Source organism: Hypanus sabinus, unplaced genomic scaffold (assembly GCF_030144855.1).
Source record: "Hypanus sabinus isolate sHypSab1 unplaced genomic scaffold, sHypSab1.hap1 scaffold_1062, whole genome shotgun sequence".
NCBI classification, from domain to species: Eukaryota; Metazoa; Chordata; class Chondrichthyes; order Myliobatiformes; family Dasyatidae; genus Hypanus; species Hypanus sabinus.
The window spans coordinates 78,006-101,068 of record NW_026779117.1 but is presented as its reverse complement, the minus strand read 5'-3'; the positions used below and the strand labels follow the sequence as shown (position 1 = coordinate 101,068).

General features: G+C 49.1%; 1 protein-coding gene and 1 long non-coding RNA gene across 2 annotated transcripts; both read right to left on the bottom strand.

Annotated features, from left to right (window-relative positions):
• Positions 1 to 3,453: 3,453 nt before the first annotated feature.
• Positions 3,454 to 4,853, bottom strand: LOC132386210 (uncharacterized). Its single transcript, XR_009509430.1, has 2 exons — positions 4,798 to 4,853; positions 3,454 to 4,029 (listed from the first exon to the last, which is right to left on the bottom strand). It is a non-coding gene; the product is annotated as an uncharacterized LOC132386210 (long non-coding RNA).
• Positions 4,854 to 6,804: 1,951 nt separating this feature from the next.
• LOC132386213 (stefin-3-like) lies at positions 6,805 to 9,145 on the bottom strand. The gene is made up of 3 exons (XM_059958491.1): positions 9,015 to 9,145; positions 8,029 to 8,130; positions 6,805 to 7,256 (listed from the first exon to the last, which is right to left on the bottom strand). The coding sequence occupies exons 1-3, from the start codon at positions 9,066 to 9,068 to the stop codon at positions 7,122 to 7,124; spliced, it is 291 nt and encodes a 96-aa protein (XP_059814474.1). The 5' UTR covers positions 9,069 to 9,145; the 3' UTR covers positions 6,805 to 7,121.
• Positions 9,146 to 23,063: the final 13,918 nt, after the last annotated feature.

The window sequence follows — 23,063 nt, the reverse complement described above, 5'->3', positions numbered from 1 at the left end:
AAGGACAGATTGCTGCCTCCCATTCAAGACACCGCCTCCTCCCACCGGTTCCTCCCAGTGACAGAGCCGCTAGCCCCCACTGACCCTGCCACCACCTTCCACTGAACCCACCATACCCCCATGGTTTCCGCCTCGCTTCCCACTGGCTGGCGTCCCCTATTGTCACTGACCCTGACCCTGCCTCACACTGATCCCGTCCCCGACAACTTACTGACCTCGCCCTTCATTCCATTCACCGCCCCACCTCCCGCTTACCCAGTCACTTCCTTGCACTGACTACGCCCCTCCCATACTGACTCCGTCCTCTCTTCCCGCTGGCTCCGCCCACTCATCTCAATGGCCCCGCCCCCTCCTCCCACTGAGCATGCTCCCTTCTCCGCTACGCATCGACCCTCCTCCCATCGATGCCACCACCTCCCTTCACTAACCCTGCCCCTGGTAGATCACCGAATCTACTATCCCCTCCTGTGACATATCGCTGGGAGCAGGCCTGGCATCTTCTCAGCTGTCCCCGCGCAGGGCTGTATTTGCGGATGTATACACTCCAAATACCGATGACTCCTTGTTCTTTGAACGTCTTTTCTCGTTTCTGCCTGATTTGAATCGGTATTCCTTAGTGATCGGTGGAGATTTTAATTTTTGGCTTGACCCTATATTAGACCGCTCTTCAAGTAAAACCCCTGTCACTAATAAATCAGTCTTACTTTTTAAATATTTTTTTTTATCTCAATGTGGTATTCTTGACGTGCGGCCGGTTTCCTGCTAAAAAGTCCCCAGTTACTGCATCTGCGAAAAGTAAAATTATTTTTTTTTTGAATACTTTGGAAGTCCGGAAGCCAGAACGAAATCACCAAAGAGGTGTTCTGAAACCCGAAGCTTCCGATCGCAAACAGTGAGGCGAGAATGTATCTGCCAGATGGATAACTTTCAGGCAAAGGAATCAAATCAAGCTGAGAAACAGTTTAAGTATGTCTTCGGCATGGCTGATAGGAATTCAATCCTACCTGCTGGAAGGAGCACCTGTTAGTCTGGACAGAGTTTGGGTAAGCGCCGAAGACAGGAGGGTAAATAATGACTGACCAACTTCAATACGTTCAATGACTTGTTCAACCTCCCTCGTGTAACTGTGCTGCAAATTCTCTGCTCTCGCGATAATTCACAGTAAAATAACGATCTGGTTATTTTGTCAACCAGCTTTGTAATTCTATGTTCTATCAGACCATTTCAAAGAACGTTATTAACAAGCGAAAGGACTGACTGTCAGCTAGTCTATGATAAATATGCCTCAGCGACAGGTGTTATATTATTTCTAGAGCAGCTTCAGGTTTGCCTCCACTTCAGAGATTCAGTGCTCGCGTGTTGTGGTCACCGGGCAAACAGATTGTCCGGCACAAGATCATTGCTCACACAGGCCATGACAGTTTAGAGGGGTCATCGATCAGCCTCGACCCGTCTCGCTGGCAGCGTGTTCCCCGCACCCACCGGTCTCTGCGTGACACAAAAACAAACAAAATCTACCCCTGGCAACACCCCGGCCCCTCAGTTCCCTCCAGTCCCCGTAATCAAAGGTCACGTCTTACCCTCCTTCCCCCAAAGTGAAAAGCGCTGGCTCACTCAAACGCTCCTCATACACAGAACTGCCGCTCCCTGGATTTCCGTGCAATGTGTGTTTACTCTCGCCTTCCTCTCAGCTTGAACTAGTCTGGCCATTCTCCTCGGACCTCTCCCATTGAAAAGGTGTTTCTCCCCACAGAACTGCCGCTCCCCGGATTTACGTGCAATGTGTGTTTACTCTCCCCTTCCTCTCAGCTTGAACTAGTCTGGCCATTCTCCTCGGACCTCTCCCATTGAAAAGGTGTCTCCCCCCCCCCACAGAACTGCCGCTCCCTGGATTTCCGTGCAATGTGTGTTTACTCTCGCCTTCCTCTCAGCTTGAGCTAGTCTGGCCATTCTCCTCGGACCTCTCCCATTGAAAAGGTGTCCCCCCCCCCACAGAACTGCCGCTCCCTGGATTTACGTGCAATGAGTGTTTACTCTCCCCTTCCTCTCAGCTTGAACTAGTCTGGCCATTCTCCTCGGACCTCTCCCATTGAAAAGGTGTTTCTCTCCACAGAACTGCCGCTTCCTGGATTTACGTGCAATGTGTGTTTACTCTCGCCTTCCTCTCAGCTTGAACTAGTCTGGCCATTCTCCTCGGACCTCTCCCATTGAAAAGGTGTCTCCCCCCTCCCCACAGAACTGCCGCTCCCTGGAGTTACGTGCAATGTGTGTTTACTCTCCCCTTCCTCTCAGCTTGAACTATTCTGGCCATTCTCCTCGGACCTCTCCCATTGAAAAGGTGTCTCCCCCCTCCCCACAGAACTGCCGCTCCCTGGAGTTACGTGCAATGTGTGTTTACTCTCCCCTTCCTCTCAGCTTGAACTATTCTGGCCATTCTCCTCGGACCTCTCCCATTGAAAAGGTGTCTCCCCCCTCCCCACAGAACTGCCGCTCCCTGGAGTTACGTGCAATGTGTGTTTACTCTCCCCTTCCTCTCAGCTTGAACTATTCTGGCCATTCTCCTCGGACCTCTCCCATTGAAAAGGTGTCTCCCCCCTCCCCACAGAACTGCCGCTCCCTGGAGTTACGTGCAATGTGTGTTTACTCTCCCCTTCCTCTCAGCTTGAACTATTCTGGCCATTCTCCTCGGACCTCTCCCATTGAAAAGGTGTCTCCCCCCTCCCCACAGAACTGCCGCTCCCTGGAGTTACGTGCAATGTGCGTTTACTCTCCCCTTCCTCTCAGCTTGAACTAATCTGGCCATTCTCCTCGGGCCTCTCCCATTGAAAAGGTGTTTCCCCCCCCCCCCGCCCACAGAACTGCCGACCACTGGAATTACCTTTTGTTTCGAAGCAAAATTAATCCCACGGTCATAGTCCATCAAAACCGATTTCGTCCTTTTTCCGAATTATGACTCGTCAAGCGTCTGGTCATCTCTCATTCTTCTCGGTGTTAACCTGGCAAGATTACGTGGGGAGCGCCAGTACTAATGGGACTCGTTCCGACCACAATCAGTCTATACCGGTGAGAGGGAAATCACGACACAGAGCCCTCCAGGGCTCAGGACAGGGAGCTGGGGCTGACTCCACGGCCAGATCTGCCAGGATATGATTGGCCTGACAGTCCAGGTGGCCGACCCCTGCTCCTGTACTCTCCGTTGTTGTGTAAGGGGAGCGGGGGTTGGGACATAGAAAGGGAGGGAGGGGGCTTCAGAAGGGACGGACCAGGAGGCGAAGCAGAGAAATGATCAGCCGATCAGATCTTGGGCCGGCAGGTGGAGACCTCTGCCAAACCCGTCACCATTAAACCCTTCCCCACTTCCCCAGGCATCCCACGAATCCCCTCCGCACATGCAACTCCGCCCTCCCCGTGGGATGATCACCAGCCCCAGAAAGAGGCAAAACACAGAGTCAATTGAATCAATGCAATTTTATTTATGCGAAATGTCTGCAGTCGAACATCCACCGCGCTCGGGGCTCCGGCGAGCTGAAAGAATGCGGGTGGGGGCGAGGTATCGGGACCACTGGGACCCCATTGACCTTTGGGTGGGGGTGATCAGGGAGAGGGGAGTGGATGCTTGGAGGGGCCACTGATGTGTAATCTACCCCTCAGCCCTCCGATGGGGGGTCGGTCGGGGAGTGGGCTTTCGGCCGGAGCACAGGAAGATCCAAGTGAGCTGATATTGAACCACCTGGCGGGAGTGGGGTCCTGGTATTCCCCGGTGTTACCGGCCGACAGCACGGTCGAGCGGTGTGGCCGGGATGTGGGAGAAGGGGGCGGTGGTGGAGGGGTTGCCGCTGGTGGGCGATCCGTGGCGGTTAGAAGCAGAGCGAGGTCGGTGCGAGTGCGGTGTCCTCACTCCCTCCAGACGAGGGGAACCAGGTGATCGTTCCTCATGTTGTTTTCCGCCTGCGCGACCAGAAACGGACCACCACAAGGCGAGTCGTAGATTTCAACGTGGAGATAATTGTGGGTGAATCCAGTATCGACCTGTTCAGGGGAAAGGGGAGGAAAGACGGTGACAGACGGAGGTACTGTCGCCCATCCACACCACCCTCCCCCACATCCTCCACCCTCCCTCGTCCCCACAGTCACCCATTCCGCCAGGACACCTCGCTCCATCTTTGTCAACCCTTCCCTCCCGTAAACATTTCGGCACCTTCGTTATCTCCTCCTATCCTATTTCTCCGTAGCCTGTCCGTCGCAACCTCCCTCCCCTACACGCATCCCCGTCTCCATTGCCTCCAAACTCCCCGACGCCCTCACACTGCGACAACCACTTCGTTCGGGATACGGCTCCCGGTCTTCGTCAACTCGTCCCCTCATTACACACGATACACGTTCGTCACTCACTCCCATGTACCCGTCTCCCTCTACGTCAGCCCTTCTTTCCCCTGTACCGCTCCACATTTTCATCAAGCCCTCCCTCCTCTACACACGTTGGCGTGTGCGTCACTCACTCCCATGCACCCCTCCAAATCTACGTCACCCTGCACCCCGATACCATTTCCGTCTTCGTTCACCCCTCCCGTACACCCCATCGCAACTTGGTCACAATCCCCCCCCCCATAGCCCTTCTCGAATCCGAGATTTCTTCCTCCCCCTACTCACCACCCTGTCTTCGTCACTCTTTCCCCCTCTACGCACCTCCACGCCTCCATCGCGCGCGTCCTACCACTACAACACTCCCCGTCTCCGTCAGTTCCTCCTCCCCCTACACTCTCCCAAGAGTGTGACGCTCCGCTCCGGAGACATTACCTTGACCAGATACATGGTGCCAATCACCTCCGACACACGATACTCTATCGGCTGAAAGCTAGTCACTTTCTGACTGCAATTCTTCTCCACTGCAGGCCTCACCTGGGAAGGGCAGAAAATCTCTCAAAGCCTCCGAAAAGGATTGCTAAACCACCGGAGTGGGACAAGGCAGAAGCCCCGTATTATCTGACCGTCTCCGCCTAACTCCTCCAATATACTTTGTCCAATACATCTCTCCTCTCCACTCCACCCCCTCTGTCCTGCGCTCTCTTGTCCTTTCTCACCCTCGCTTTCCAGAGCTTTTGTTCCCCATCTCCCTTTTCTCCCCTCCTCTCCCCATCTGACGCCTCTCCTCTCTACCCTCACTCTTTCAACTCTACAAGACTCATTTTGTTCTTCACACCATGATCTCTCTCTCCTTCATCAGCTCTACCATCTTTCTCGCCCCTTTTCTCTCGTCATTCTCCGCCCTTCATTCTGTCGCGCTGTCCTTCCCTCCCTCTTGCTGTCTCTCCCGGACTCACTCACTCTCTCCCGTCGCTCTCCCTCCCTCTCTACCCTCTCCACCACATCGCCCTCTCCGCCATCCTTCCTTCCCTCCATACTGTCTCCATACCTCCATTCTTTTTCTCTCGCACTTTTCTCTCTTCTCTCCTCCCTTAGCCGTAGTCGCTCACTTCGTCCTCACTCACCGCTTCTCCCCTCTCCCCGAGTCCTGTCTCTACTCCATTATTTCTGGCAATCTCTTTCACCCTTCGTATCCACCGTTTATCTTGCCCCGTCTCAGACCAGTGTCTCTCCCCCTTCACTCCCACTTCCTCTCTCTCTCTCTCTCTTTCTCTCTCTCTCTCTCTCTCTCTCTCGTCCCCCCCCCCTCGGACCTCTCCCATTGAAAAGGTGTTTCCCCCCTCCCCACAGAACTGCCGCTCCCTGGATTTACGTGCAATGTGTGTTTACTCTCCCCTTCCTCTCAGCTTGAACTGGTCTGGCCATTCTCCTCGGACCTCTCCCATTGAAAAGGTGTTTCCCCCCTCCCCACAGAACTGCCGACCACTGGAATTACGTGCAATGTGTGTTTACTCTCACCTTCCTCTCAGCTTGAACTAGTCTGGCCATTCTCCTCGGACCTCTCCCATTGAAAAGGTGTTTCCCCCCCCCCCCACAGAACTGCCGCTCCCTGGATTTACCTGCAATGTGTGTTTACTCTCACCTTCCTCTCAGCGTGAACTAGTCTGGCCATTCTCCTCGGACCTCTCCCATTGAAAAGGTGTCTCCCCGTCCCCACAGAACTGCCGACCACTGGAATTAACTTTTGTTTCGAAGCAAAATTAATCCCACGGTCAAAGTCCGTTAAAACCGATTTCATCCTTTTTCCGAATTATGACTTGTTAAGCGTCTGGTCATCTCTCATTCTTCTCGGTGTTAACCTGGCAAGATTACGTGGGGAGCGCCAGTACTAATGGGACTCGTTCCGACAACAATCAGTCTATACCGGTGAGAGGGAAATCACTACACAGAGCCCTCTAGGCTCAGGACAGGGAGCTGGGGCTGACTCCACGGCCAGATCTGCCAGGATATGATTGTCCTGACTGACCAGGTGGCCGACCCCTGCTCCTGTACTCTCCGTTGTTGTGTAAGGGGAGCGGGGGGTGGGACATAGAAAGGGAGGGAGGGGGCTTCAGAAGGGACGGACCAGGAGGCGAAGCAGAGAAATGATCAGCCGATCAGATCTTGGGCCGGCAGGTGGAGACCTCCGCCAAAACCGTCACCATTAAACCCTTCCCCACTTCCCCAGGCATCCCACGAATCCCCTCCGCACATGCAACTCCGCCCTCCCCGTGGGATGATCACCAGCCCCAGAAAGAGGCAAAACACAGAGTCAATTGAATCAATGCAATTTTATTTATGCGAAATGTCTGCAGTCGAACATCCACCGCGCTCGGGGCTCCGGCGAGCTGAAAGAATGCGGGTGGGGGCGAGGTATCGCGACCACTGGGACCCCATTGACCTTTGGGTGGGGCTGATCAGGGAGAGGGGAGTGGATGCTTGGAGGGGCCACTGATGTGTAATCTACCCCTCAGCCCTCCGATGGGGGGTCGGTCGGGGAGTGGGCTTTCGGCCGGAGCACAGGAAGATCCAAGTGAGCTGATATTGAACCACCTGGCGGGAGTGGGGTCCTGGTATTCCCCGGTGTTACCGGCCGACAGCACGGTCGAGCGGTGTGGCCGGGATGTGGGAGAAGGGGGCGGTGGTGGAGGGGTTGCCGCTGGTGGGCGATCCGTGGCGGTTAGAAGCAGAGCGAGGTCGGTGCGAGTGCGGTGTCCTCACTCCCTCCAGACGAGGGGAACCAGGTGATCGTTCCTCATGTTGTTTTCCGCCTGCGCGACCAGAAACGGACCACCACAAGGCGAGTCGTAGATTTCAACGTGGAGATAATTGTGGGTGAATCCAGTATCGACCTGTTCAGGGGAAAGGGGAGGAAAGACGGTGACAGACGGAGCTACTGTCGCCCATCCACACCACCCTCCCCCACGTCCTCCACCCTCCCTCGTCCCCACAGTCACCCATTCCGCCAGGACACCTCGCTCCATCTTTGTCAACCCTTCCCTCCCGTATACATTTCGGCACCTTCGTTATCTCCTCCTATCCTATTTCTCCGTAGCGTGTCCGTCGCAACCTCCCTCCCCTACACGCATCCCCGTCTCCATTGCTCCAAACTCACCGACGCCCTCACACTGCGACAACCACTCCGTTCGGGATACGGTTCCCGGTCTCCGTCAACTCGTCCCCTCATTACACACGATACACGTTCGTCACTCACTCCCATGTACCCGTCTCCCTCTACGTCAGCCCCTCTTTCCCCTGTACCACTCCACATTTTCATCAAGCCCTCCCTCCTCTACACACGTTGGCGTGTGCGTCACTCACTCCCATGCACCCCTCCAAATCCACGTCACCCCGCACCCCGATACCATTTCCCGTCTTCGTTCACCCCTCCCGTACACCCCATCGCAACTTGGTCTCAATTCCCCCCCCCCCGAATAGCCCTTCTCGAATCCGAGATTTCTTCCTCCCCCTACTCACCACCCTGTCTTCGTCACTCTTTCCCCCTCTACGCATCTCCACGCCTCCATCGCGCGCGTCCTACCCCTACAACACTCCCCGTCTCCGTCAGTTCCTCCACCCCCTACACTCTCCCAAGAGTGTGACGCTCCGCTCCGGAGACATTACCTTGACCAGATACATGGTGCCAATCACCTCCGACACACGATACTCTATCGGCTCAAAGCTAGTCGCTTTCTGACTGCATTTCTTCTCCACTGCAGGCCTCACCTGGGCAGGGCAGAAAATCTCTCAGAGCCTCCGAAAAGGATTGCTAAACCACCGGAGTGGGACAAGGCAGAAGCCCCGTACTATCTGACCGTCTCCGCCTAACTCCTCCAATATACTTTGTCCAATACATCTCTCCTCTCCACTCCACCCCCTCTGTCCTGCGCTCTCTTGTCCTTTCTCACCCTCGCTTTCCAGAGCTTTCGTTCCCCATCTCCCTTTTCTCCCCTCCTCTCCCCATCTGTCGCCTCTCCTCTCTACCCTCACTCTTTCAACTCTACCTCAAGACTCATTTTGTTCTTCACACCATGACCTCTCTCTCTCTCTCTCTCTCTCTCCCTCTCTCTCTCTCCTTCATCAGTACCATCTTTCTCGCCCCTTTTCTCTCGTCATTCTCCTCCCTTCTTTCTGTCGCGCAGTCCTCCCCTCCCTCCTGCTGTCTCCCCCGGACTCTCTCACTCTCTCCCTGCATCTCATGTCGCCGCACTCTCTCCCGTCGCTCTCACTCCCTCTCTACCCCTCCTCTGTCCACCACATTGCCCTCGCCGCCATCCTTCCTTCCCTCCATACTGTCTCCATACCTCCATTCTCTTTCTCTCGCACTTTTCTCTCTTCTCTCCTCCCGTCCAGCCGTAGTCGCTCACTTCGTCCTCTGACTTTCTATTCCTCTCTCTCTCTCTCTCTCTCTCTCTCTCTCTCTCTCCATGCCCCTGACTAACCCACCAGTCTTTCCCTTGTCTCTCCCGTGACTCTCTCTGGCCCTACCCTCTCCCCACACTCTCAACCTCCTCTATCCCCATCCGCCAGACCCTTTGCCCATCACCCCCGTCTCTTCCGCGCACCCCCACTCCTCAATAACAGCGAGTGCAGGAGGTCTGACAAATCACCTTTGTGAGGATATCCTTCACTTTATCATCAGCCTTCAGCACTGTGCTGGACATCTTCAGCTGCTCTGTGTCTTTCTGCAACCCTTCCGTCAGCGTCTCTCTCTCTCTCCTTCTCTGTCTGTCTTCCAATGCTCCCGTCTCTGGTTTTATAGACCCTCCCCTTCCTGCCTCCCCACGCCTCATGCCTTCCCTCCACGCCTCTGCACTATCTGTCCCTCCCCATCCTCTTAGCCAATCCCCTTCGCCCTTCCTGTCCCGTTTTCCCCCTGCGCTAACCAACCCAGTCTCATAGGTATAATTCTAACTTCCGCCTCACTCTCTCTGCCACTCTTTCCTCTCGGTTATGTCGCCCTTTTCGGAATAAGGTAGATGGACTTGTCACGCCGTTCCAGTTTGGCAGGTGTGATGTCGTAGGCATCACGGAATCACAGCTGAAAGGAAATTATATCTGGGAGCTTTATGTCCAAGGGTGCACATTGCATCGGAAGGACGGGCGGGAAGGCAGAGTGGGCGGCGTCCTTCTGTCGGTAAAACATGAAATGAAATTATTAGAAAGCGGTGACATATGGTCTTTGTTTCAATCAGATCCCCTCTCATCCTTCTAAATTCCAGTGTATACAAGCCCAGTCGCTCCAATCTTTCAACGTATGACAGTCCCGCCATCCCGGGAATTAACCTCGTGAACCTACGCTCCACTCCCTCAATAGCAAGAATGTCCTTCCTCACATTTGGAGACCAGAACCGCACACAATACTCCAGGTGTGGTCTCACCAGGGCCATGTACAGCTGCAGAATGTCTTCCTTGCTCCTATACTCAACTCCCATTGTTATGAAGGCCAGCATGCCATTAGCTTTCTTCACTGCCTGCTGTACCTGCAAGCTTACTTTCAGTGACTGATGAACAAGAATACCTAGATTTCGATGTACTTCTTCTTGTCCGAACTTCACACCATTCAGATAGTAATCTGCCTTCCTGTTTTTACTACCAAAGGTCCTCAATGGATGCTTCTCCGGTATTCGCCACTGAGAGGGAACCTGTTGACGGTGAGGGCGATATGAGTGAGGTTGATGTTCTGTAGCTAATTGATATTAAGGAAGAGGAGGTGTTGGAGTTGTTAAAATACATTAGGACGGATAAGTCCCCGGGGCCTGGCGGAATATTCCCCAGGCTGCTTCACGAGGCAAGGGAAGAGATTGCTTAACCTCTGGCTAGGATCTTTATGTTCTCGTTGTCCAGGGGAATGGTACGTGAGGATTGGAGGGAGGCGAATGCTGTCCCCTTGTTCAAAAAAGGTAGTATGGATTGTTCAGGTAATTATAGACAAGTGAGCCTTACGTCTGTGGTGGGAAAGTTGTTGGATAAGACTCTTAGAGACAGGATCTATGGGACCGTCAGCATGGCTCTGTGAAGGGAAGATCGTGTCTAACAGGCCTGTGGGAGTACTTTCAGGGAGTGACCAGGCATACAGATGAGGGTAGATCAGTGGATGTGATCTACATGGATAGTAGTGAGACATTTGACAAGGTTCCACACGGTAGGCTTATTCAGAAAGTCAGAAGGCGTGAGATCCAGGGAAGTTTGGCCAGGTGGATTCAGAATTGGCTTGCCTGCAGGGGGCAGAGTGTCGTGGTGGAGGGAGTACATTCAGAATAGAGGTTTGTAACTAGTGGTGTCCCACAAGGATCTGTTCTGGGACCTCTACTTTTTGTGTTTTTTATTAATGACCTGGATGTGGGGGTAGAAGGGTGGGTTGGCAAGTTTGCAGACGGCGCAAAGGTTGGTGGTGTTGTAGATAGTGTAGAGGATTGTCGAAGATTGCAAATAGACATCGATATGATGCCGAAGCGGTCTGAGAAGTGGCAGATGGAATTCAACCCGGAGAATTGGTACACTTTGGAAGGACAAACTCCAAGGCAGATTACAACTAAATGGGCAGTACACTTGGTAGTGCGGAGGAGATTTTTTAAGTCAATGGATAGCGTTTAAGAGTCACGAGGGAATGATGCAGCTCTATAAATCTCTGGTTAGGCCACACTTGGAGTACTGTATCCAGCTCTGGTCGCCTCACTATAGGTAGGATGTGGAAGCATTGGAAAGGCTACAGAGGAGATTTACCAGGATGATGCCTGGTTTAGAGAGTATGGGATTATGATCAAGAGATTAATGGAGGTAGTGTTTTACACATTGCAGAGAAGGATGATGAGAGGAGACATAGAACCATAGAACCGTAGAACATTACAGCACAGAAACAGGCCTTTTGGCCCTTCTTGGCTGTGCCGAACCATTTTTCCGCCTAGTTCCACTGACCTGCACCTGGGCCATATCCCTCCAAACCCCTCTCATCCATATACCTGTCCAAGTTCTTCTTAAATGTCACAAGTGAGCCCGCATTCACCACTTCATCTGGCAGCTCATTCCACACTCCCACTACTCTCTGTGTGAAGAAGCCCTCCCGACCATGTTCCCTTTAAACTTTTCTCCCTTCACCCTTAACCCACGACCTCTGGTATTTTTCTCCCCTGATAGAGGTATACAAGATATTAAGAGGAATAGACAGAGTGGACAGCCAGCGCCTCTTCCGCAGGGCACCACTGCTCAGTACAAGAGGACATGGCTTTAAGTTAAGGGATGGGATTACTCAGAGAGTGGTTGGTGCGTGGAATGCACTGCCTGAGTCAGTGATGGAGACAGATACACCAGTGAACTTTAAGAGACTACTGGGCAGATATATGGAGGAATTGAAGGTGGGGGGTTACGTTGCAGGCAGGGTTTAAGGGTCGGTACAAACCTGTACTGTGTTGTACTGTTCTATGTTCCATGTTCTAACTTAATGGGCACTGTGTCATTCTTCACTGGGGAGGCCACTAGCTGGCGGTGGTCGGTGAGGATCAGGGGACAGAGGAGGAAGTGCCATTGCTATTACGAAGGAAAACCTGTGAGAGAAACGAAAGGTCTTCCGGCGTGTACGTCACATGGACCAGCTGAACCTCAGTCGCTGGGAACGTGTTGGAGTGCATTATTGAGGACGATGTTTCGGGATTCCAGAAGACCATAGATCAATGATGTCAAAGTCAGCATGGTTTCTGAATACGGAAATCTGCGAGAGTTCTTCGAGAAAATGACAAGGGTGGGCAATGGAGAGGCAGAGGATAACACGCTGTGCGGAGCCTCTTCACTCAGATAGTGTTGAAGCGTGTCTGCCAGCGGAGGTGCGGGGTGTGGGTTCGAGTGTAACTGCTGTGAAAGAATTCAATCATCTCACGGTCGCGAATTCTGAATACGAAGTCGCCCCAAAATGGAATTTTGAGAGCCAGAAGCGGCCCTGGGCAGGCACTACGGGTCTGATGGCGAACTCCTGTTCATATTGCTTATGTTCTTATGTTCCTTTGGCAGAAACGTGCCAACGCCGTCTGAGGGGCCAAGGACCAGTGGACGCAGATAGAGTGGATGTGGAGTGGATGTTTCCTATAGTGGGAGAATCTAGGAACAGAGATCACAGATAGAATAGATGTGGAGAGGATGTCTCCTATAGTGGGGGAGCCTAGGACCAGAGGAGACAGATAGAGTGGATGTGGAGAGGATGTTTCCTGAAGTAGGGAAGTCTAGGACCAGAGGACACAGATAGATTGGATGTGGGGAGGATGTTTCCTATAGTGGGAGAATCTAGGAACAGAGATCACAGATAGAATAGATGTGGAGAGGATGTTTCCTGTAGTGGGGGAGTCTAGGACCAGAGGACACAGATAGAGTGGATGAGGAGAGGATGTTTCCTATAGTGGGGGAGTCTAGGGCCAGAGACCACAGATAGAGTGGACGTGGAGAGGGTGTTTCCTATAGTGGGGGAGTCTAGGGCCAGAGGCCACAGATAGAGTGGACGTGGAGAGGATGTTTCCTATAGTGGGGGAGTCTAGGGCCGGAGGACACATATAGAGTGGATGTGGAAGGACACTGCATGAACATGGCGTTTAGAAGGGAGACTGTCTCCGACTGATTTATTTGAAGAAATGGTGTAAGACTCGCAGAAAGCAACTGCAAGAATTGCCTTACATCATACATTATATTCCATTGTGTCATGGAGTCTGCTGAAAACAGAAAGGGTTAAACATATGTTCATGCTATCTTTGCTCACAGCTGCAGGTGGGCGACGACTGTCCAACCGGTTGAACTTGTTTTCAGCAGAAAGGCCGCACTCTGTTCTGAGAAATGCGTACGTGGGGGAACCTGGCCAACATACAGGGCCGCAGCTTGCACAGAGACAAGGAGCTCTGAGTTTCACAGAAACGCAACCGGCGACGTCCTGCACTTAGGTAGATCTTCTGATTCGGAAACCCAGAGCAACACTCACAAAACTCTGAAGAAACTCAGAACAGCACAAAACAGTAAACAGTCGACATTTTGGGTCGAGACCTTTCATCAGGAACTAACCTTATCCCTAACCCACAGCTTCTGAACCAGCCAAATATTGCTCAGCTCATTGTTTGAAATGAAGGGCGAAGGCCATTACTTGGAAATATACCCACAAGGAAATAGAATATTGATACCATATTTTTCTGGCTTTTCATTTCCAACCAGACTATGGTCTGCGGTTTGTATCAGTGATCAAGAAATCAGTAGCTCAGTTAAAAACTTCTTCTCGCCATGCTGGTGTTTGACTCACTGAGGTTGTGTTTACATGTTGGGATTTTTCAACACCTTATATCAAGATTAAGAACTGTCCCCGATCAGCAAATAACGATTCATGCGGGGGCTGTACAGCCCTATTCTGCACGATTTTCAAACTACATTTCTTCAGGTGAATACTTCGATATATATCTGTTTCTTTTATTCTGTTCGGGTAGATTGTAATTGTTTGGATCCCTTCTCGGTGGCCGGTGGAGTTAAGATTTTTTTTGATTATATTGAAGGTCTGGGTGCTTGATAAACACCGGGTTGGAAAGCTATAAAACCGAAAGATGTAGTCGTAGAATGGGGCTGTTTGGTCCATTGAGACTGCTCCGCCAGATCATCATGACTGATTCAAATTTTTATCTGTGGCCCAAACTCCTCACTACTGCTCGTATCACGTCAGTAAATTAGGATTAGTATCTACTGGTACTAAGATAGGTGGCGTTGAGGATAATGATGTAAGTTGGAATTTGGAGTAAGTTAGGTCTTTATTCTTTGGAGTGTAGAAGGTTGAGGGGGTATTGATGAAGGCATTTAAAATTATGGGGGGTATAGATAGAGTTGACGTGGATCGGCTTTTTTCCACTGAGAACCGAGGAGATTCAAAGAAGACGACATCAGTTGAGAATTAAGGGGCAAAAGTTTAGGAGTAACTCGAGGGGCAACTTCTTAACTCAGAGAGTGGTAACTGTGTGTAACGAGCTTCCAGTAGAAGAGTTAGAGGCAGGTTCTATATTGTTACCTGAAGTAAAATTGGATAGGTATATGGACAGGAAAGGAATGGATGGTTATTGGCTGAATGCTGGTCGGTGGGATTAGGTGCGAGTAAGCTTTCGGCAGGGACTAGAAGGTCCGAGATGGCCTGTTTCCGTGCTGTTATTGTTATATGGATATATGGTTAAGTAAGTATTCATTGAGGGCCTCGCTCACTTCCACACCCTCCAAGCACATCTTCCCACCTTTATCTCTAATCGGTCCTTTCTTCACTCCTGTCAACCTTTGGTTCTTCACATTATTGAAGAATGCCTTGGGGTTTATCTTTACCCTACTCCCCAAGACCGTCTCATGCCCCTTATTCCTCTCCTCAGCTCCTTCTTAATCTTCTTTCCAGCTACGCTATATTCCTCAATAGAGTCATCTGATCCTTGCTTCCGAATCCTCACGTATGCTGCCTTCTTCCATCTGAGTAGATTTTCCTCCTCAATTGCACCTGTGGTTCCTTCACCCTACCATTCTTTATCTTCCTCACTGGGACAAATTTACCCTTAACATCCTGCAAGAGATCTCTAAACATTGACCACATGTCCATAGTATATTTCCCTGTAAAAACAATCATCCCAATTCACAGCCGCAAGTTCTAGACTTATAGCCTCATAATTTGCTCTTCCCCAACTAAAAATGTTCCTGTCTTGTTTGATTCTATCCTTTTCCATGATAATGCTAAAGGCCAGGGAAAGGTGATCACCGTCCCCCAGATGCTCACCCAACTACAGATCTGTGACCTGACCCGGTTCGTTACCTAACACTAGATCTAGTATGGCATTACCCTAGGTCGCCCTGTCAACATCCTGGACACACTTAACAAACTCTGCTCCGTCTAAATCATTGGAACTAATCAGATGCCAATCAATATTAAGTAAGTTAAAGTCACCCATGATAACAACCCTCTTATTTGTGCTCATTTCCAAAGTCTGCCTCCAAATCTGCTCCTTGGTATCTCTGCCGCTCCAGGGGGCCTGTAGAATACCCCCAGTCGTGTAACTGCTCCCGTCCTGTTCCTGATTTCTACACATACTGACTCAAAAGAGGAAGCTGCTACATTAGCCACCCTTTCAGTAGCTGTAATAGTATCCCTGACCAGTAATGACACCCGCACTCCCCTTCCCCCTCCCTCTCTATCCCTTTGAAAGCACTGAAATCCAGGAAAATTGAGAATCCATTCCTGCCCTAGTGCCAGACAAGTCTCTGTAATGGCCATTACACCCGAATTCCATGTACGTATCCAAGCTCTCAGTTCATCACCTTTGTTCCTGAAGCTTCTTGCATTGAAGAACAAACAGTTTAGCCCTGCTACGTTACTAACTTTATACCATTTATTCTGCTTCTCTTTGCTCAAAGCCTCTCTATATGTTGGATCTGACTTTACTCCATGCACTATACTTGCAGTACTCGCATGACCTTCATCCTCCTCCACCTCACTATCTGCTCTAATACTCTGGTACCCCTCCGCCTTTAAATCTAGTTGAAGTCCCCTCCTGTGCCTCCTAAACTTTTCTACTATGATTCTATCATCCAACTGTCCGCAGCCCAGTCGAACATTAGTCGAACTGTGCTCAAACATTTGCCAAAGGTCTAAATATCGAGCTGCGACAACTCTCCAGTATCAGCCCCGGCTCTACGAATATCAGCCCTCTTCCACTCCGGTTTAAACCCCCAACCACATCACGTACACCATAAGCAAACGTTCCCACTATGGTATTAGACACCTTGCAGTTCATCGCAAACCAGCATGTCTGCACAGGTCTCAAATTGCCAGGGGCAGGGTCCCGTCACCGGTCGCTCTCACTCTCTCTATAAGAGGAAAGGACACCGAATGATCATGGTGTTTAGAAAGGAGAATGTCTCCGACTGATTTATTTGAAGAAATGTCGTAAGACTCGCAGAAATTTGGGAAGCAACTGTAAGAATTGCCTTGCATCATATTTTATATTCCATTGTGTCATGGAGTCTGCTGAAAACAGAAATGGTTAAACATAACATCATGCTATCTTGGCTCACATCTGCATGTGGGCGGCGACTGTCCAACCGGTTGAACTGATTTCAGCAAAAAGGCCGCACCCTGTTCTGAGAAATGCGTACGTGGGGGAACTTGGCCAACATACAGGGCCGCAGCTTGCACAGAGACATGGAGCTCTGAGTTTCACAGAAACGCAACCGGCAACGTCCTGCACTTAGGAAGATCTTCTGATTCGGAAACCCAGAGCAACACACACAAAACTCTGAAGAAACACAAAACAGCAAAGAGTCGACATTTCGGGCCGAGAGCTTTCATCAGGAATTAACCTTATCGCTAACCCACAACTCCTAAACCAGCCAAATATTCCTCTGCTCATTGTTTGAAATGAAGGGCGAAGGCCATTACTTGGAAATATTCCCACAAGGAAATCGAACATTGTTAATATTTTTTTTCAGTTTTTCATTTCCAACCAGACTACAGCCTGCGGGTTGTATCAGTGATCAAGAATTCGTTAGCTCAGTGATAAACTTCTTCTCGCCATGCTGGTGTTTGTATCCCTGAGGTTGTGTTCACATGCTGGGATTTTTCCACACCTTATATCAAGTTTAAGAACTGTTCCAGAATCAGCAATAAACGTTTCATGCGACGGCTGTACAGCCCGATCCTGCACGATTTTCAAAATACGTTATTTCAGGTGAATACATCGATATATATTTGTTTCTTTTATTCTGTTCGGGTAGATTGTAATTGTTTGAGTCCCATCTCGGTGGCCGGTGGAAGTAAAGATTTTTTTGATTATAATGAAGATCTGGATGATTGATAAACACCGGGGTGGAAAGCTATAAGACCCAACGACAGAGTAGCAGAAAGAGGCTGTTTGATCCATTAAGTCTGCTCCGGCAGTTCATCATGGCTGATTCAACATCTTATTTGAGGCCCAAACTCCTCCCTACTGCTCGCATCCCGTCGGTAAATTAGGATTACTAAGTACTGGTACTCAGGTAGGTGACGTTGTGGATAATGAAGTAGGTTTTCAAAGCTTGCAGAGAGATTTAGGCCAATGGGCTGAAAGATGGCAGATGGAGTTTAATGCTGATAAGTGTGAGTTGCAACATTTTGGTGAGAATAATCTAAATAGGACATATATGGTAAATGGTAGGGCATTGCGGAATACTGTAGAACAGAGTGATCTAGGAATAATGGGGCATAGTTTATCCCTGAAGGTAGAATCTCATGTGGATAGGGTGGTGACGAAAGCTTTTGGTATGCTGGCCTTATAAATCGAAGCATTGAGTATAGGAATTGGGATGTAATGTTACAATTCTACAAGGCATTGGTGTAAGTTATGTCTTTATTCTTTGGAGTGTTGAAGGTTGAGGGGGTATTGATAGAGGTATTTAAAATTATGGGGGGTACAGATAGAGTTGACGTGGATAGGCTTTTTTCCACGGAGGAGCGAGGAGATTCAAAGAAGAGGACATCAGTTGAGAATTAAGGAACAAAAGTTTAGATGTAACACGAGGGGCAACTTCTTTACTCAGAGAGTGGTAACTGTGTGTAACGAGCTTCCAGTAGAAGAGTTAGAGGCAGGTTCTATATTGTCACTTGAAGTAAAATTGGATAGTTATATGGACAGGAAAGGAATGGATGGTTATTGGCTGAATGCTGGTCGGTGGGAGTAGGTGAGAGTAAGATTTCGGCACGGACTTTAAGGTCCGAGATGGCCTGTTTCCGTGCTGTCATTGTTATATGGATATATGGCTAAATAAGTATTCATTGAGGGTCTCGCTCACTTCCACACCCTCCAAGCACATCTTCCCACCTTTATCTCTAATGGGTCCTATCTTCACTCCTGTCAACCTTTGGTTCTTCACATAATTGAAGAATGCCTTGGGGTTTATATTTACCCTACTCGCCAAGGCCTTCTCATGCCCCTTGTTCCTCTCCTCAGCTCCTTCTTAAGCTCCTTTCCAGCTACCCTATATTCCTCAATAAACATAAGATTCGTGCTTACGAAACCTCACGTATCCTGCCGTCTTGAATCTGGGTAGATTTTCCACCTCAATTGTCACCTGTAGTTCCTTCACCCTACCAATCTTTATCTTCTTCACTGGGACAAGTTTATCCTGAACATCTTGCAAGATATTTCTACACATCGACCACATGTCCATTGTGCATTTCCATGCAAAAAAATCATCCCCATTCGCACCCGCAAGTTCTTTTCTTATAGCCTCATAATTTGCCCTTCCCAACTAAAAATTTTCCTGCCCTGTCTGATTCTATCTTTTTCCTAATACTAGATCAAGTATGGCATTACCCCAGGTCGACCTGTCAATATACTGTGACAGGAATCCATCCTGTACACACTTAGCAAACTCTGCTCCGTCTAAAGCATTGGAACTAATCAGATGCCAATCAATATTAAGTAAGTTAAAGTCACCCATGATAAGCACCCTGTTATTTTTACACATTTCCAAAATCTGCCTCCCAATCTGCTCCTCGGTATCTCTGCCGCTAACAGCGGGCCTGTAGAATAGCTCCAGTCGAGTAACAGCTCCTGTTCTGTTCCTGATTTCACCCATACTGACTCAAAAGAGGATCCTGCGACATTACCCACCCTAGCTGTAATAGTATCCCTGACCAGTAATGCCACCCGTCCTCCCCTTTTCCCCGCTCTTTATCCCTTTGAAAGCACTAAAATCCAGGAATATTGAGAATCCATTCCTGCTCTGGTGCGAGACAAGTCTCTGTAATGGCCACTATATCCATGTACGTATCCAAGCTCTCAGTTCATCACCTTTGTTCCTGAAGCTTCCTGCATTGAAGTACACACACTTTAGCCCTTCTGCATTACTACCTTTATACTGTTTATTCTGCTTCTCTTTGCTCAAAGCCTCTCTATTTGTTAGATCTGACTTTACTCCGTGCACTATACTTGCAGTACTCGCATGACCTTTATCCTCCTCCACATCACTATCTGCTCTGACACTCTGGTTCTCCTCTCCCTGCAAATCTAGTTCAAACCCGCTCCTGTGCCTCCTAAACTTTTCCACTATGCTTCTAGCATTGAACTATCCGCAGCCCAGTCGAACATTAGTCGAACTGTGCTCAACCATTTGCCAAAGGTCTAAACAACATCTAGCTGCGACAACTCTCCAGTATCAGTTCCGGCTCTCCGAATATCACCCGCCTTCAGCTCCTGTTTAAAACCCCAACCCCATCCCGTACACCACAAGCAAACGTACCCATTAGGGTATTAGACCCCTTCCAGTTCATCGCAAACCATCTTGTCTGCACAGGTCTCAAATTGCCAGGGGCAGTGTCCCGTCACCGGTCGCTCTCACTCTCTCTATAAGAGGAACGGACACTGAATGATCATGGTGTTTAGAAAGGAGAATGTCTCCTACTGATTTATTTGAAGAAATTGCGTAAGACTCGCAGAAAGTTGGGAAGCAACTGTAAGAATTGCCTTGCATCATATCCTATATTCCATTGTGTCATTGAGTCTGCTGAAAACAGAAATGGTTAAACATAACGTCATGCTATCTTTGCTCACATCTGCAGGTGGGCGGCGACTCTCCAACCGGTTGAACCTGATTTCAGCAGAAAGGCCGCTCCCTGTTCTGAGAAATGCGTACGTGGGGGAACTTGGCCAAAATTCAGGGCCGCAGCTTGCACAGAGACAAGGAGCTCTCAGTTTCACAGAAACGCAACCGGCGATGTCCGGCACTCAGGAAGATCTTCTGATTCGGAAACCTAGAGCAGCACTCACAAAACTCTGAAGAAGCACAGAACAGCACAAAACAGTAAACAGTCGAAATTTTGGGCCGAGACCTTTCATCAGTAATTAACCTCATACCTAACCCACAACTGCTAAAACAGCCAAATATTGCTCAGCTCATTGTTTGAAATGAAGGGCGAAGGCCATTTCTTGGAAATATTCCCACAAAGAAATAGAATATTGTTAACAGAATTTTCTGGCTTTTCATTTCCAACCTGACTGTTGTCTGCGGTTTGTATCAGTGATCAAGAAATCAGTAGCTCAGTTATAAAGTTCTTCTCGCCATGCTGGTGTTTGAATCACTGAGGTTGTGTTTACATGTTGGGATTTTTCCACACCTTATATCAAGATTAAGAACTGTTCCCGAACAGCAAATAACGTTTCATGCGGGCGCTGTACAGCCATATTCTGCACGATTTTCAAAATACCTTTCTTCAGTTGAATACTTCGATATATATCTGTATCATTTATTCTGTTCGGGTAGTTTGTAATTGTTTGTGTCCCATCTCGGCGGCCGGTGGAAGTAAAGAATTTTTTGATTATACTGAAGGTCTGGGTGCTTGATATACACCGGGGTGGAAAGCTATAAAACCCAAAGATGTAGTCGCAGAATGAGGCTGTTTGGTCCATTGAGTCTGCTCCGCCAGTTCATCATGGCTGATTCAACGTTTTATCTCTGGCCCAAACTCCTCCCTACTGCTCTCATCCCGTCAGTAAATTAGGATTACTAAGTACTGGTACTCAGATAGGTGGCGTTGTGGATAATGAAGTAGGTTTTCAAAGCATACAGAGAGATTTAGGCCAGTTAGACGAGTGGGCTAAAAGAAGGCAGATGGAGTTTAATGCTGATAGGGTGAGATGCTGCATTTTGGTATGTATTATCCAAATAGGACATATGTGATAAATGGTAGGGCATTGAGGAATAATGTAGAACAGAGTGATCTAGGAATAATAGGGCACAGTTCCCTGAAGGTAGAAACTCATGTGGATAGGGTGGTGACGAAAGCTTTTGGTATGCTGGCCATATAAATCACAGCACTGAGTATAGGAATTGGGATGTAATGTTAAAATTGTACAAGGCATTGGTGTAAGTTGGAATTTGGAGTAAGTTAGGTCTTTATTCTTTGGCGTGTAGAAGGTTGATGGGGTATTGATAAAGGTATTTAAAATTATGGGGGTATGGATAGAGTTGACGTGGATAGGCTTTTTTCCACTGAGAATCGGGGAGATTCAAAGAAGACGACATCAGTTGAGAATTAAGGAACAAAAGTTTAGGAGTAACTCGAGAGGCAAATTCTTTACTCATTGAGTGGTAACTGTGTGTAACGAGCTTCCAGTAGAAGAGTTAGAGGCAGGTTCTATATTGTCACTTGATGTAAAGTTGGGTAGGTATATGGACAGGAAAGGAATGGAAGGTTATTGGCTGAATGCAGGTCGGTGGGAGTAGGTGAGAGTAAGCTTTCGGCACGGACTGGAAGGTCCGAGATGTCCTGCTTCCGTGCTGTAATTGCTATATGGATATATGGTTATATAAGTATTCATTGAGGACCTCGCTCACTTCCACAGCCTCCAAGCACATCTTCCCACCTTTATCTCTAATCGGTCCTTACTCCACACCTGTCAACCTTTGGTTTTTCACATAATTGAAGAATGCCTTGTTGTTTTTCTTTACCCTAATCCCCAAGGCCTTCTCATGCCCCTTGTTCATCTCCTCAGCTCCTTCTTAACCCCCTTTCCAGCTACCCTATATTCCTCAATAGAGTCATCTGATCCTTCCTTCCTGAACCTCACGTATGCTGCCTTCTTCCATCTGTGTAGATTCTCCACCTCAATTGAACCTGTGTTTCCCTCACCCTACCGTTTTTTAGCTTCCTCACTGGGACAAGTTTATCCTTAACATCCTGCAAGAGATCTCTAAACATCGACCACATGTCCATGGTACATTTCCCTGCAAAATAAAATCAACCCAATTCACAGCCGCAAATTCTAGACTTATAGCTTCATAATTTGCCCTTCCCCAACTAAAAATGTTCCTGTCCTGTTTGATTCTATCCTTTTCCATTATAATGGTAAAGGCCAGGGAACGGTGATCACTGTCCCCCAGATGCTCACCCACCTACAGATCTGTGACCTGACCCGATTCGTTACGTAACACTAGATCTGGTATGGCATTACCCTTCGTCTCCCTGTCAACATACTGTGACAGGAATCCAACCTGGACACACATAACAAACTCTGCTCCGGCTAAATCATTGGAAATAATCAGATGCCAATCAATATTAAGTAAGTTAAAGTCACCCATGATAACCACGCATTTATTTTTGCACCTTTCCAAAATCTTCCTCCCAATCGGCTCTTCGGTATCTCTGCCGCTACCAAGGCGCCTGTAGAATACTCCCAGTCGTGTAACTGCTCTCGTCCTGTTCCTGATTTGCACACATACTAACTCAAAAGGGGATCCTGCTACATTACCCACCCTTTCTGTAGCTGTAATAGTATCCCTGACCAGTAATGCCACCCGTTCTCTCCTTTCCCCCCCTCTCTATTCCTTTGAAAGCTCTGAAATCCAGGAATATTGAGAATCCATTCCTACCCTGGTGCCAGACAAATCTCTGTAATGGCCACTACATCATAATTCCATGTACGTATCCAAGCTCACAGTTCATCACCTTTGTTCCTGAAGCTTCCTGCATTGAAGTACACACACTTTAGCCCTTCTACATTACTACCTTTACACCGTTTATTCTGCTTCTCTTTGCTCAATGCCTCTCTATGTTAGATCTGACATTACTCCATGCACTATACTTGCAGTTCTCGCATGAACTTAATCCACCTCCACCTCACTATCTGCTATAACGCTCTTGT

Excerpts from the sequence above, each read along its gene's own strand:
- LOC132386213 (XM_059958491.1), bottom strand. The coding sequence starts at position 9,068 with ATGTCCAGCACAGTGCTGAAGGCTGATGATAAAGTGAAGGATATCCTC. Across the intron at positions 8,131-9,014 it reads TGAAGGATATCCTCACAAAG|GTGAGGCCTGCAGTGGAGAA; the intron begins GTGATTTGTCAG and ends TGCCCTGCCCAG. Across the intron at positions 7,257-8,028 it reads GCACCATGTATCTGGTCAAG|GTCGATACTGGATTCACCCA; the intron begins GTAATGTCTCCG and ends TCCCCTGAACAG.